We start from the raw sequence: 12,281 nt of genomic DNA, 5'->3' as shown, positions 1-12,281 counted from the left end.
GATGCGGACCAGTTGATTTATATACCTGATTGACCCCCGAATTTAATGAATTCACGTAGCAGTGGGTTAAGATTTTGGCGTGTTTCCTTAACGTATAGGGTAACATCATCAGCATAAAATGAGATGAGTATTGGGCGGAGAAGACAACGGAGGCCCACGTGATGATAGTGCTGCCTAATTTTGGCTGCCAGAGGTTCCATTACTAAAGCAAAAAGTAGAGAAGACAGTGGGCACCCCCGTCGTGTGCCCCGAGAAAGAGCAATCGAAGGAGAGGTGTGCTCATTGATCAGTACCTTCACCATCAGTGATGTGTACAAAAGCCGGACCTAGGAGATAAAACCAATAGGGAGCCCCATGCACTGCAAAATGGTAAAAAGATAATCCCACTCCACCGAATCAAAAGCTTTAGAGGCATCCAGAAAAACTGCCACTAGAGCTAATTTTGGGTCCACTGTCTGTAGGATGGAGAAGAGTGTCCTAAGATTATGGGAGGTGGCTCCTCTGGGGATAAACCCCCCGGGTCTGGGAGAACCAGCTTTTCCATCAATAGACTGAGCCGGTTGGCTAGTAATTTAGCTACGATTTTCGCATCTGTATTTATAAGAGAAAGTGGTCTATACGACTCGCAGCAGTCTGCAGGTTTGCCTGGCTTTAGCAAGGATATGATCAGCACTTCCCTCATGGAAGCGGACAGAATCTGTGCTTCCTGGGCCTCCAGAAAGACCTCTTTCAATACAGGGAGCAGATAGTCAATGTATGTTTTATAAAAATCAATGGGCAGGCCATCAGATCCTGGTGCTTTTCCAGATTTCATTTGCATGATGGCTGCCCGCAGCTCATCATCTTCAAATGGCGCTGCTAGAAATTCACGCTGAGCGTCACCCAACCAACCCAATGCTATGTCTTCCAAGTAAGGAGTAAAGTCATGGGAAGAGGACCGTTGCGAGGTGTACAGATCTGTATAGTATGTAGCGAATGTGTGTAATATTTCTAGACTATCCCTATGGCGCACTCCATTACCATCTATCACGTCTAAGATGTAGCTGGAAAAGCGAGGTTGCTTAATTGCATTCGCCAGTGCTCTACCGGGTCTCTCACCTTCTCCATACCGATGGACAGTGAGATATTTGCATCGGAATTTAACTTCTCGGTCTGCAGTGGCAACGTAGTCAGAGAGTTTTTCCCGAAGCGTGGCACTTTGGGAACCTAAAGCAGTAGTTCACAGTTTTGCTTCAAGGTGTTTAATATCAGTATCTAATCGTCACAGGTTTCTCCTAATATCCCAGAACTCTTGGATATGCATATGCCTCTGACGGTGACTTTAAAGGCCTCCCAGAATGTGCCCATATGGTCGACAGAGCCCTTATTTCTGGTAAGAATGTCTGAGATTTCATCCCCTACCTCTGCTTGGAAGACAGTGTCTAAAAGCGCCTCCGGCACCAGCCGCCAGCATTGCGGAGGGGTGATCCAGTTGGGAAGGGTTATTTCAAGATACACTGGTGCATGATCTGAGTATGTGCGAGCGAAGTGTTTAGCAGTTTGAATCCAGGGGTCACTCCTCGCGAACAAAACCAATAATCTAGCCGCGACCAGGTTGCGTGTCCTGCTGTATAAAAGGTGCCTTCCCGAACAGCGGGGTGTACGTGACGCCAGACATCTACAAGGCCATGCTCGGCACATAGTTCAGACAAGACCTCCCTGACATTGGTATAGTGATGTGGGAGGGGGTTGGATCGGTCCATGGAGGGGCACACTGTCATGTTGAAATCCCCACCCCATATGACATGCGTGGAGCCAATTTTTAGTATGTGCTCCCAAAGTGTGGTAAAGTAATCGGGGTCATCCACGTTAGGACCGTAGCTACATGCTAGGGTAATCGAATGTGTGCCCAAAGTGCCCCAAATCAAGCAGCTGTGGCCAGAAGAGACGCTGTATGTGCCCCCCAGTATGCCCCCCAGTATATAAGTGTGCCCCGAGAATATGTTGAGTAAGAGGAAAATACCCTGGCAGAGGCCCACCTACTGCCGTAGCATGGAGGACATCGAGGGTCTATGTGTGTTTCTTGGAACATGGCTATTTGTACGTGGTGTCTATCTAGATATGCTAATATTTGTCTCCTTTTCCGAGGGTCTCGAAGACCCCTGACATTCGATGAGATACATTTTATGCTAGATTGGTCAGTTGGCATGTGAGGAGATCATATGGTGTAAGCATTGTTGTCGAATTGTAGTGTGCCTTTTCACATAGTGACTGTCATGTCGAGCTGCAGTTGTCCAATATATAACAAAGCATAAGATAACGTTCCCATCCCACCCCCCCAAAGAAAAAAACTCAATGCGTTTGCATCATACCAAACTAAGAACATCAGTCCCACCCCCTCCCAAAATGGCACCCCAAAGGTGCCGGCATAATTTTGCCTACCCAATAGTTCCCAACATCGCAACCAGTCCACTATCGCCAGAGTATACCACCAGTGTGAGGGAACAATAATACTGTAAAGAACTGAAACGTAAAGATAGCTTAGGGGATCTCCCATAGTGGGGAGGCGCCGGTGGGCGGTGAATCCTACCCATGTCACGACTCAAACTGCAATTACAGCGCCTCGGGGTCTGCCCATAAGGGGAGCAGAGTGATGCGGGGGGAAAGGTTGCTTGACGACGTGTCAAATAGATCTACTAGCAATAAAACAAGGCAATTTAAGTACACATTAATAACCACAGGTAATAAGCAAAGCCCTTCGTGCACTTATCTGTCAGTGAGCAGTCTACAGAAGTAGAAGTCCAGCTGTAGGGGATTGACAAATATCACAACAAAAAAGATGGCAAGTGTCGCTCATAGTAATAGTGTCACATTGCAGAGTGATGTAAATCACCAAGGGCAAGTGTGGCGGGGAAGCACCACATGTGGCTCACTGATCCCGCTCAACCACTGGGTGGCGAAGGAGATCTAGAGGTGCGGTCTTGGCATGGTGAACGCTTTGTGACAGTCTTCAGAAATGTGTCCACTTGTGGCGGGTTTGTGCAGAAGACGTGCTTGCCATTTTATGTAATTCGAAGTCTCGCAGGATATAGGAGAGCGTATTCTATTTGGGCCTTGCAAAGTTTCTACTTAACGGCGAGGAACTTCCTACGTGCCTCCTGTACCGCCAGAGTAAAATCTGGATAGATGGTGAATGTGTTTCCATCAAACTGCAGTGGTTTCAGTGGGCCTATGGATCGGTGCGCACGCTCGACCACCAAATGCGGCGAGAAGGAGTCAGCGCCAAAGGAGCTCTTGCGAAGCTGCTCTATATAGTCTTCCATGCGCCCCGTATTAGCACTCTCCGGTATACCTATTATACGAACATTATTGCGGCGACTCTGGGCTTCAATGTCCTCATTCTTGGCCGCAATAACCTTCAACACCTTGTCCATTTGTGTAACTTGAGCTTGCAGCTGGGAGGTGGTATCTTCATTGTCAGTTATGCAGTGTTCAGCCTCCTTAATCTGCCCATCATGTTTATCCTCTTTTTGCACCAGGAAGTCCAGACGATTGTTCATTGTATCCATCTTTCCAGACAGATCAGATAGACTATGCTGGACAGCCAGAAGTAATGACTTGACGTCATCTTCAGAGGATTGTGAGGGTGGTTGCACTTGATCCATATTGACAGGTTCAGCATCCACAGAGGTCGAGCGCGTCACCAGGCGTCGGCACAACCTATTGAGGTGCAATGGCAGGGTGCAGTTCAATAGCCAAGGGTGGTTAGACCCTCGCTTAGCCAACTCGTTGCAGGTCCAATCTTGATCTGGATTTCCACTGCTCAATAGGATAGCGCACCATTGTGTGTCACGAGGATTGATGGGTAAATCTCTGAGAGCAGGCCACACGTAAAGTGGAGTGGCTAGATAGTATTATAGGGGGTGTCCCAAGGTCTTATTCTGCGATGTCTGAGGGCAGACTAGTGTTGGTGGTAACACTGTGTAGTGTGCTTTACCACCGAACTCCTGCCGTGTAGTAGTGAGAAGGAAGAGTCTTGCATGGGTGGCCTGGAAGTGCGCAGCAAGTCGTACCAATGTTACCGATGGAGGACATGCCTTCAGGAAGTCAGTGTGAGGGGACTCGAGTCGAATATGTGCTCTCCGAATCGACTCCTATGGCGTTGCGGGGTATAGCACAACTGAAGATCACAGTATGGCAAATGTCAACATTGCGTGGAACAGTGAGGTCTCCTGTATAACCACACTCACGCTCCTGCCACGGGTACACAATGCGAGTGTGAGTGCCTTCCCCGTCGAGAAGAAATGACTCGCAGCCGTCCTGAGCTTCACTGACCTTCTGCGAAAGTCAAGTATATGTGGCTTAAATATGGAGGCATCAGCAGCGCCTTGCAAAGCGCTTCAGGCCGAGAGTGGCTACTATGGGGTAGGGGAGCTTCAGTCCGGAGCCACTTCAGGACCCCAGGGCTCGAGTGAGGACAACAGCCGACCAGGCCTCTAGCAACTGTTCCTGCGCGCGCGTGCGCCCCCCCCCGGCGTCTTCTGATTGTTAGTGGCTGACAGAGGCAGCAGGAGCTGAGGTGTGCTTGATGTGTAAATCAAACAAGGGGCACTGTTCCAGGGCCGGTGTATGCATGGAGTCAACACGTAGTCCTCATAAATGGGAGGACATAGGAGAAAAAAGAGGGAGGGAAACAGGGGAGAAAGAGGGGTGCCAGGTCAAGGGGTGGGGAGAGACACAAATTGTGAATGAGGCGTCCACTGAAGGTTGGATTACAGCCAAAGAAGCGGCCCATGCTGGTAACCTCTAACCTACGGGTTTTTTTATTCTGCCAAGGGTACCTCTTCATTAAAACCTTTTTTGGCAACCCTTAGGCATTTTTAATTCACACTGCATGCACGCACTGTCCCTCACACCCAATCTGTTACCCACACACCCGCATGCACCCATCGGCAGCTCTCTAAAAAGATCTCCGTCAAAGAGATCCTTCGGGGGACCCGTAGGGCATTGCACCGCCGGCCCGACGAGGAGCAACTGCCCGATGATGAAGCATGACATCCCTTGGGATGTGTGAGGGCAACAAGAGACAATTTGTGTCTCTCCCCACCCCATGACCTGGAACCCCTCTTTCTCCCCTGTTTCCCTCCCTCTTTTTTCTCCTATGTCCTCCCATTTATGAGGACTGCGTGTTGACTCCTTGCATACACCGACCCTGGAACAGTGCCCCTTGTTTGATTTAAGTATTACCCTTGCGGAGCACGGGCACTGGACCATTCATAGGCTCCCGGTCCCACCCTCTTCCATTTTTGAATTTATACTGCTTGGTGTGTCCCAGGGCTGCAGCTCCACATGTGTCAAGAGCCTGGAGGGCTTGAATCGTGTCTTCTCCCAGACGTCTGTTGCGGGTAAACGGGACGAAAAAAAGTGGTGCATCCCGCACGGAGGATACCCGTCCCACAGCTGTTGCGCTCTTTACCAACTCTCCATTGAGTTCAGGTTTATTATTTTGGGGGTCTCAGAGTCCGAAGCTCCTCCAGGAGCGGATTAACGTGAGGGTGACCTGTGCTCGACAGGAAAGCTCAGGCTCGGGGTCATCACAGGCCAGGCCCAACACCACGTGGACTCCCCGGGCTCGCGTAAACAAAGCTGCCGACCAGGTCTCCAGCTAGGACCCCTGCAGATTATATTGGCCCGTGGGTGGCTGCCAGGAGGTGCGAAAGCCACAATTATTTCCCCAGTAAGGTCGGATGGTCCACTGGACAGATAGGTGGTGTCAGGACAAATCAATAGTTGGTAGAAGGCAGGATAAATGCTGGATGTGTTCGCCAAGCGTCCCAAGCCTAACAGGTGTGCGGCCATCTTGAACGTGTGCCACCTATCGCCCTCCCTCCAGAGGATATTTGTGTTTTTATGAACACGGCCATGACTATTTCCATAACACTTTCCAGAAGCATTCCAGCTGCTGACACCTGCCATGCAGCTACATGATCATATTTACATACTTTTGCAAACACTACCGCCTCACATTTGAGACACACAGTGATGGGTACTTTTGTATCACTTCATTCTTTCTTCAGCACTTTTCAGCCTACCCTTCAAAGAGTTACAGCTGAACTTCCTACAGATTTCTACCCACACTCACTACTCCCTTAAGAGCTAGGGCTCTGATTAATAAGAACCAAATTTGTGGCTGCCATGACCTGATGCCAATGCCCAGGTGGACATCTAATATATTCTACTGATGTCATTTTCTGGAAAGTGTTCATAAGGGGTAGATGCTACTAATATATAACCACTAGAATTTAGCGACTTGCAATTTGTGAAAAATCACGACTCAAATTGTGAGCCGCTAAATCTAATGTACGAAGAAAAACTGGCCACGAAATTGTGAGTCGCAAATGACTTGCATCGCTATTAGCGATGAAGCAAGTTGCGAGTCGGTAGCCGGTCTATAATAGCAACAGCAGCAGCAAATTGCAATTTACGGTTGCGAATAGTGGCTGCGCTGTAAAAAATAGCAACTGAAGTACCCCAAAACAGGAAGTGGTGGCCCTGAAGGAGCCAGCAGTCAGAGCACATGGTACGGTGCAGAGCTCAGACCAACACTACATGCAGGCTCCAAACTTATCACTAAAATGGCCAGCAAGCAGAGAGAGAAGGCAGAAAGGGAGCGCTGCTGCAAACTGAAGCTTTCTGAGAGAAAATTGGACATCCTCATAAAAGAATGCTGCAACAATCATGGGCAGCTTTTTAGGCATGCTTCTCAGACTGTCCCAGGGTCTGAGGAGCGAAACATTTGGAGGGATAAGTAGTTGTGCATGAATGCCCTGGGTGTGGCAGACGGGTTCACGGATTAAAATAAAGAAATGGTGGTATGACCTGTGCTCTCGGGCCAAGGAGAGGGTGGCAGAACGGCTGTGGGATGTCCAGGGAACAGGAGGAGGTCCATCCAATGTTACCACATCCTCATCTGCAGAAGCAATGGTGGAGATTACACTGGAGACAGAGGCAGTGTGCGGCTTTGGGTTCCTCGACACATCTCAATCCCACCACAAAAAAGTGCAATATATCTCCTAAATCAACGTTCCTGCCAAACCCCTACTCTCCACCTGCATTCCACACAGCCTCACCCAGATACACCTAGATGCTTTATTTAGATGATCAAAAAGTCATAGTTGGTGCATTTTGGGAAATGTAGTCATTGACATAAACAGTGCAGTTAAGGTCTGACATAAGCTGAGCAACATTGTACCACCACTGAGATAGTGTCTCACACAGTCATTTTATTCATCTCCCGTTATGCCTCATAGAAATACCTCTTGGAGGAGAGGAACGGCCTGATGATGTGGGCGAAGACCAGGAGCAGGGCGAGGTGGACAAAGGGCAGGATGGGCCTACAGGGAGTCCGCCAAGATGTTCCAATGTCCATGGCAGTGCTGCATTCAGCTCAGCACAGGCTATTGTAATTCAGGCCCAGCATCCCACCACCCAGCTACAATCAGACATAGCCCTTCCATCAGGGCTCAGCACCTGCATCCAACACAGCAAGCAAGAAGGCGGCTGCAATCAAGGCTTGATGCTCACGTTGCAGGTTCAGTGCCTGCAGCAAAAATAAATAAGGCTTATAAACAAGAAGCTGAGCCAGGGATTTAACAACATAAGCTAACAGTTGGTTGCCAACCAGGCATATCTGGATGAGAAATGTGATGCCCTTACAGGGCTAATTAGGCAACTGTGTACGGAGCTGTCGGAGAAGAGAGGGCAGCAAAGGCGCATGAAGTGTGGCTGGGCAAACAAGATGGAGGCAATGACCAGGGCAATAGAGAGGCTGGCGCAGGCAACCACCCAACACTCAAAGCGCACCCTGGGCCTGTGGGTTGAGATGGGCTACTACAGTGGTGACGTGCGTGAGGATTGCAACAAATAACTGCGGTAGTTGAGGTGATACAGATCACCTCCATTGTCATTGGAGGAACAGGAGAGGCAGCAGGCAGTGAAGTGTGTAGCTGCAGTAGTGTCTCTGCTGCGGACACACATATGCTGCATAAGAGCAGCAGCCACCAGCCTGCTACTCTACTTGCCAGGTGTAGAAGGAAGAAATAACTGCACACTGACATTGTGCCACACAGTTGACCCAATTAGTGTTAATGTTAGTGATGGAGTAACCACACAATACGTACATTCATTTATGTTATCATGATAATGATGGACGGGCTATCTATCAAGGTTTTTTGTGCCCTGAAAATGAAGGGAAACCTATATTCTACAAAATGTATTGTCAATCATAAAGGGGGGTGTATAAACGGATAGATCATACCTTGCAAGGTAATGTCTGGCTATGTGGTCCCTGTACCTTCTTCCCGGTGCTGCTGCGCTTCCCTGGATTTGGTATTCGGCAGGTGGGCCAGGGTCATCATCCTCCAAGTCTATTCCGGACTCATCTCTAGGTAAGCCTCCCCTACAGGCAGTTTTGTGGAGTATGGCACAAGTTGCCACAATTTAGCACGCAGTCTGAGGCGCATACTGCAAGGCTCCACCACTCTTGTGACGCCACCATAAGTGTGATTTGAGAAGGCCAAATGTGTGCTCAATCACGGACCTTGTGTGCCTATGTCCCATGTTGTAATGCCTTTCATGTGGGTTGTTGGGAGACAGGTAGGGTGTGAGGATCCATGCTCGCAGCGCATAAGCACTGTCAACTGGTGAAACACATGTAAGGGCGAGGCAACATACAGAGAGTAATGGATGAGCTAATGCATTTTACTTGGGACATGACATTCCAGTACCTAGTATGTATCCTTCATCAATATTTCCTCTTTCTACTCGCTGGTATATCCCACTGTGCCTAAACATATAAGAGGTATGGATGCTCCCTGGATATTTGGCCACAATGTCCGTGATGATGATGTATGCATTGCATATAACCTGAATGTTGAGGGAATGGGTGTTTTTGCAGTTTTGGAATATGTATTCTAGGCGAGATGGGGGACATATGGGCACATGGGTCCCATCTATGCAGCCGATTACCTCTGGAAATCTGGCTATCCAGTAACATTTCATTTTAGTATTTTTCTGTTCCACATCATCCCTGGGCAGGTAGAAGTGTTGGTGTATGTGGTGGAGCATGGTGTCCAAGAATTTATGAAATAAATGCAAAAGCGCACTCTACGATACCACACAGGCCACTGCCATTATATCTTCAGAACTACCACTGCCCAATAGGTGGATGCAGCACAACACTTGGACAATGGTGGAGATAGCATTGCTGCACTGGGTACTACTTTCTAGGTGTGGCTTTAAAGTGACTATTAGCTCTAGAATTCCATTGCCACTCAGCCTGTATTGCTCATAAATCTCTTCCTCTGTCTTCTCAAACATGGTCAGCCTAACTGTGAAAATCCTCTCCTGACAAAATCTGCATCCTCCTTGCTATCACCTACAGGCCATTCATTGTTGAAAGGTTTCTTATGCATACTGGGCCTGTATTTATAGGCTGGGCCCTGTTACCACCTGTTTTGAATTCATTGTATATTGTATGTGCAAATAGGCCATTTTGCGATCCCTCGCAAATTGCGACTCATTTATACATGATGGTTAGTGACTCGCAAATAGTGACTCACTATTTGAGACACGCAAATTCTGCTCCCAAATTTCTGATTTGCGAATGATTGTTGTGCATCGCGTTTGGCCCATTTTTCATTCACAAATCGTGTGCGACTCACAAAACAGTCGTACATCTGGCCCAAGGTGAGTAATCTGTGGTAAGATATGTATCTATCAGAAATATTTTTTCCTTCAAACTCTCATTATCTAACTAAATCGGGAACCGGAGCGCATTGAGTGTCGAGCTAAACCGCAGGGCTCATAATAAAGCACCAAATGGCGGCCGACGAAGAAACTCTTTTCTCATCTGTTTTCAAAGTCTTTATTTTATTGGTGCTTCATTATAAGCCCTGCGGTTTAGCGAGACACTCAGTGCGCTCCGGTTCCCGATTTTACTTCGTGTGAACCGCTTACATATTTCTGTGAACTTTCCATTTCATTGAGCATTCTTAACCAGACATTGGAGCAGGATTTCATTACCGACGTCATCCACTTACTTGGGCGAACACCTTATGGAATCTGGTTGCTTTGTGGACCATACTTTGCCCTGAAGAAGCCCACTTGGGTGAAACGCGTTGGCTGTGTTGTAATATTTTTTGAATAAAAAGGATTCACTTCACCATTTAAAGAAAAAACAGTTGTTCCTGTCATCGTAGTTCTTTATGTGGGATCAAACCCAATGATTGTTGTCTCTATAATTGTGCCTCCCCTACCTTTTGTGTTGAAGTTGAAACATGTCGACCTAATATAAGCAGTGAGGGACGTATCATACTAAGTACCATACACCCCACTTGTAACAGGTTTTTAACCTTCTGTAAGACAAGACAGAATGACAGTAAAGTAACCTAAAAACACACAGTTCTAAAAAAAAAATCTTCTTTCACGACTCTTTCCAGCCTAAAAAAAATTTGCCACAAGGAAATCAGGATGAGCTTGTCTAGCACCATTATGGTAAAGAGTGCTTCTGTTGATGCATGGCACCTATTGTGGGCATGGGATGTGCCCTTGTCATAAATAGCTTTTTAATATTTTTTATAATGTTTATACCTATCTCATTTACTATTATCATCACATGGGCAAACATATGCATGTAATTGTAGACCCAACAGTCTTAGTGCAATATTTACAATTCTGTGACATGAACATCAATTAAGTCCGATGTCTGTTCTTTTGTTTTGGTTATATCCTTCTTTTAAATACGTTTTTTTCTCAAATTTCTCCTTCAAAGTAGTCCAATAGCTCACACCACTTTCTAAAATAGAGATTGGAATAACCTTAGGGATTATATGAATCCGATATTAAATAATTAAATCCTACTTCATTAGAGTGTACCTGTCTGTGTTGGGTTTGTGGTTTTGAATGTTTGTCTGTAACCTACCTTTTGATCATTGAATTACTTGTCAATAATGACATATGTAAAACATTGGGGTCTTTCTGGATTGACTGGGCAGCCACATATTGTAATGTGACGGTTCCCAATAGTCTGCAATGCAACTGAATTGTGGGCACGCAGACATGCGTTTTGCCTTCATCATGTCTTATTGTGTGTCATGTAGTAATCGTCTCTTGTCTCTCTTTGTTTTAGACGGTAGAACCCGTAGATCAGCTGCTTCAGAAGGTGGATCCCGCCAAAGACAGAGAATTGTGGGTTAAGGAACACAAAACAGGAGACATCAGACCAGTTGATATGGAGATATAGACAAAATCACTAGAAGGTTGATTTATAAATTCAAAGGTTTCTTTTCTGACCAAGATGAATGCTTTTGTAAAGTTTTAGAAGGTACAATGAAGACTGGTCAGCTGTCAAATACATTATTTTATTAGCTGCATCGGGTACAAGAATCTATTCTTCTGAAAATTAAAATATGTCCAGCAATGGAACCATTGTACAATGAGAAATTGTAATACGGTAATAACGCTTGTGTACGCTATACATTCCAGGTATATTTTTAATGTAATGTAATTGCAGACAAAGAATGATGTTGGTTTTTATCAAATTACGTTATGTCGATTCAAAATTCCAACATCAAGAAGAACAAGCTACAGTCATGGTTCTTGCTCAATGTAGTCTTCATTCCAAGCTGCAGCTCACATCACATTCTACGGGCCAGACATGGAAGCTTCGACTACAAGTTGCCATTGACAATAAGTAATGCCATGTTTGAGAATAGGAACAGTTTTCATTCACCTGTGCTATGCAAGTGTCCATTCATGTATGAACACAAACATGTCTTGATGCAATCTGTGGTATAATTGCATTAGCTTTTGTACTGAATGATGGAGTAGGTTGTATGAGAGACCATTAAAGGGCAAATACAGCTGGGCCTGTTGGGTGACTCGGAGCTCAAACATTTGTTAAATAGTAGGGTTTCGAAACGCTAAGGTTACTACATTGGGTGATGCCAGTAGCCCTGTAGCGATTGTGCAGGAGAATCAGATTATCTGCTTTTTCTTGGAAATGAGAGATTTGGAAATGAAAAATTGTTTTCAGTGAGTGCATAATTTGTGGACTTTCACTGAACATGCGCCTACACTTCTAAAACTTATGCTGTTTCCTACAGTTGCCACTGTAGTGTCATCACACATTGGCAAACAGCTGTTGCAAGATGTCGGCATAATATGAAGCACTCTTCCTACTTCTATGTTTTTTTGCATACATGCTTACTACCCAGAATATTTTGTTGCAGTCAGATGTTTTG

General features: G+C 46.3%; 1 protein-coding gene across 2 annotated transcripts in view; it reads left to right on the top strand.

Annotated features, from left to right (window-relative positions):
• GAS7 (growth arrest specific 7) overlaps positions 1-11,905 on the top strand; it is a 1,339,070-nt gene extending 1,327,165 nt beyond the window's left edge. For both annotated transcript variants that reach the window (XM_085616727.1, XM_085616728.1), the window contains exon 14: positions 11,168-11,905. In XM_085616727.1, coding sequence (XP_085472853.1) covers positions 11,168-11,281 — 114 coding nt within the window. In that variant the 3' untranslated portion in view covers positions 11,282-11,905. The remainder of the gene's footprint in view (positions 1-11,167) is intronic.
• Positions 11,906-12,281: the final 376 nt, after the last annotated feature.

This window comes from Triturus cristatus, chromosome 7 (assembly GCF_964204655.1).
Source record: "Triturus cristatus chromosome 7, aTriCri1.1, whole genome shotgun sequence".
Lineage (NCBI taxonomy): Eukaryota > Metazoa > Chordata > Amphibia > Caudata > Salamandridae > Triturus > Triturus cristatus.
The sequence above is the reverse complement of the archived record's forward strand: the minus strand, read 5'-3'. Positions and strand labels throughout refer to the sequence as shown.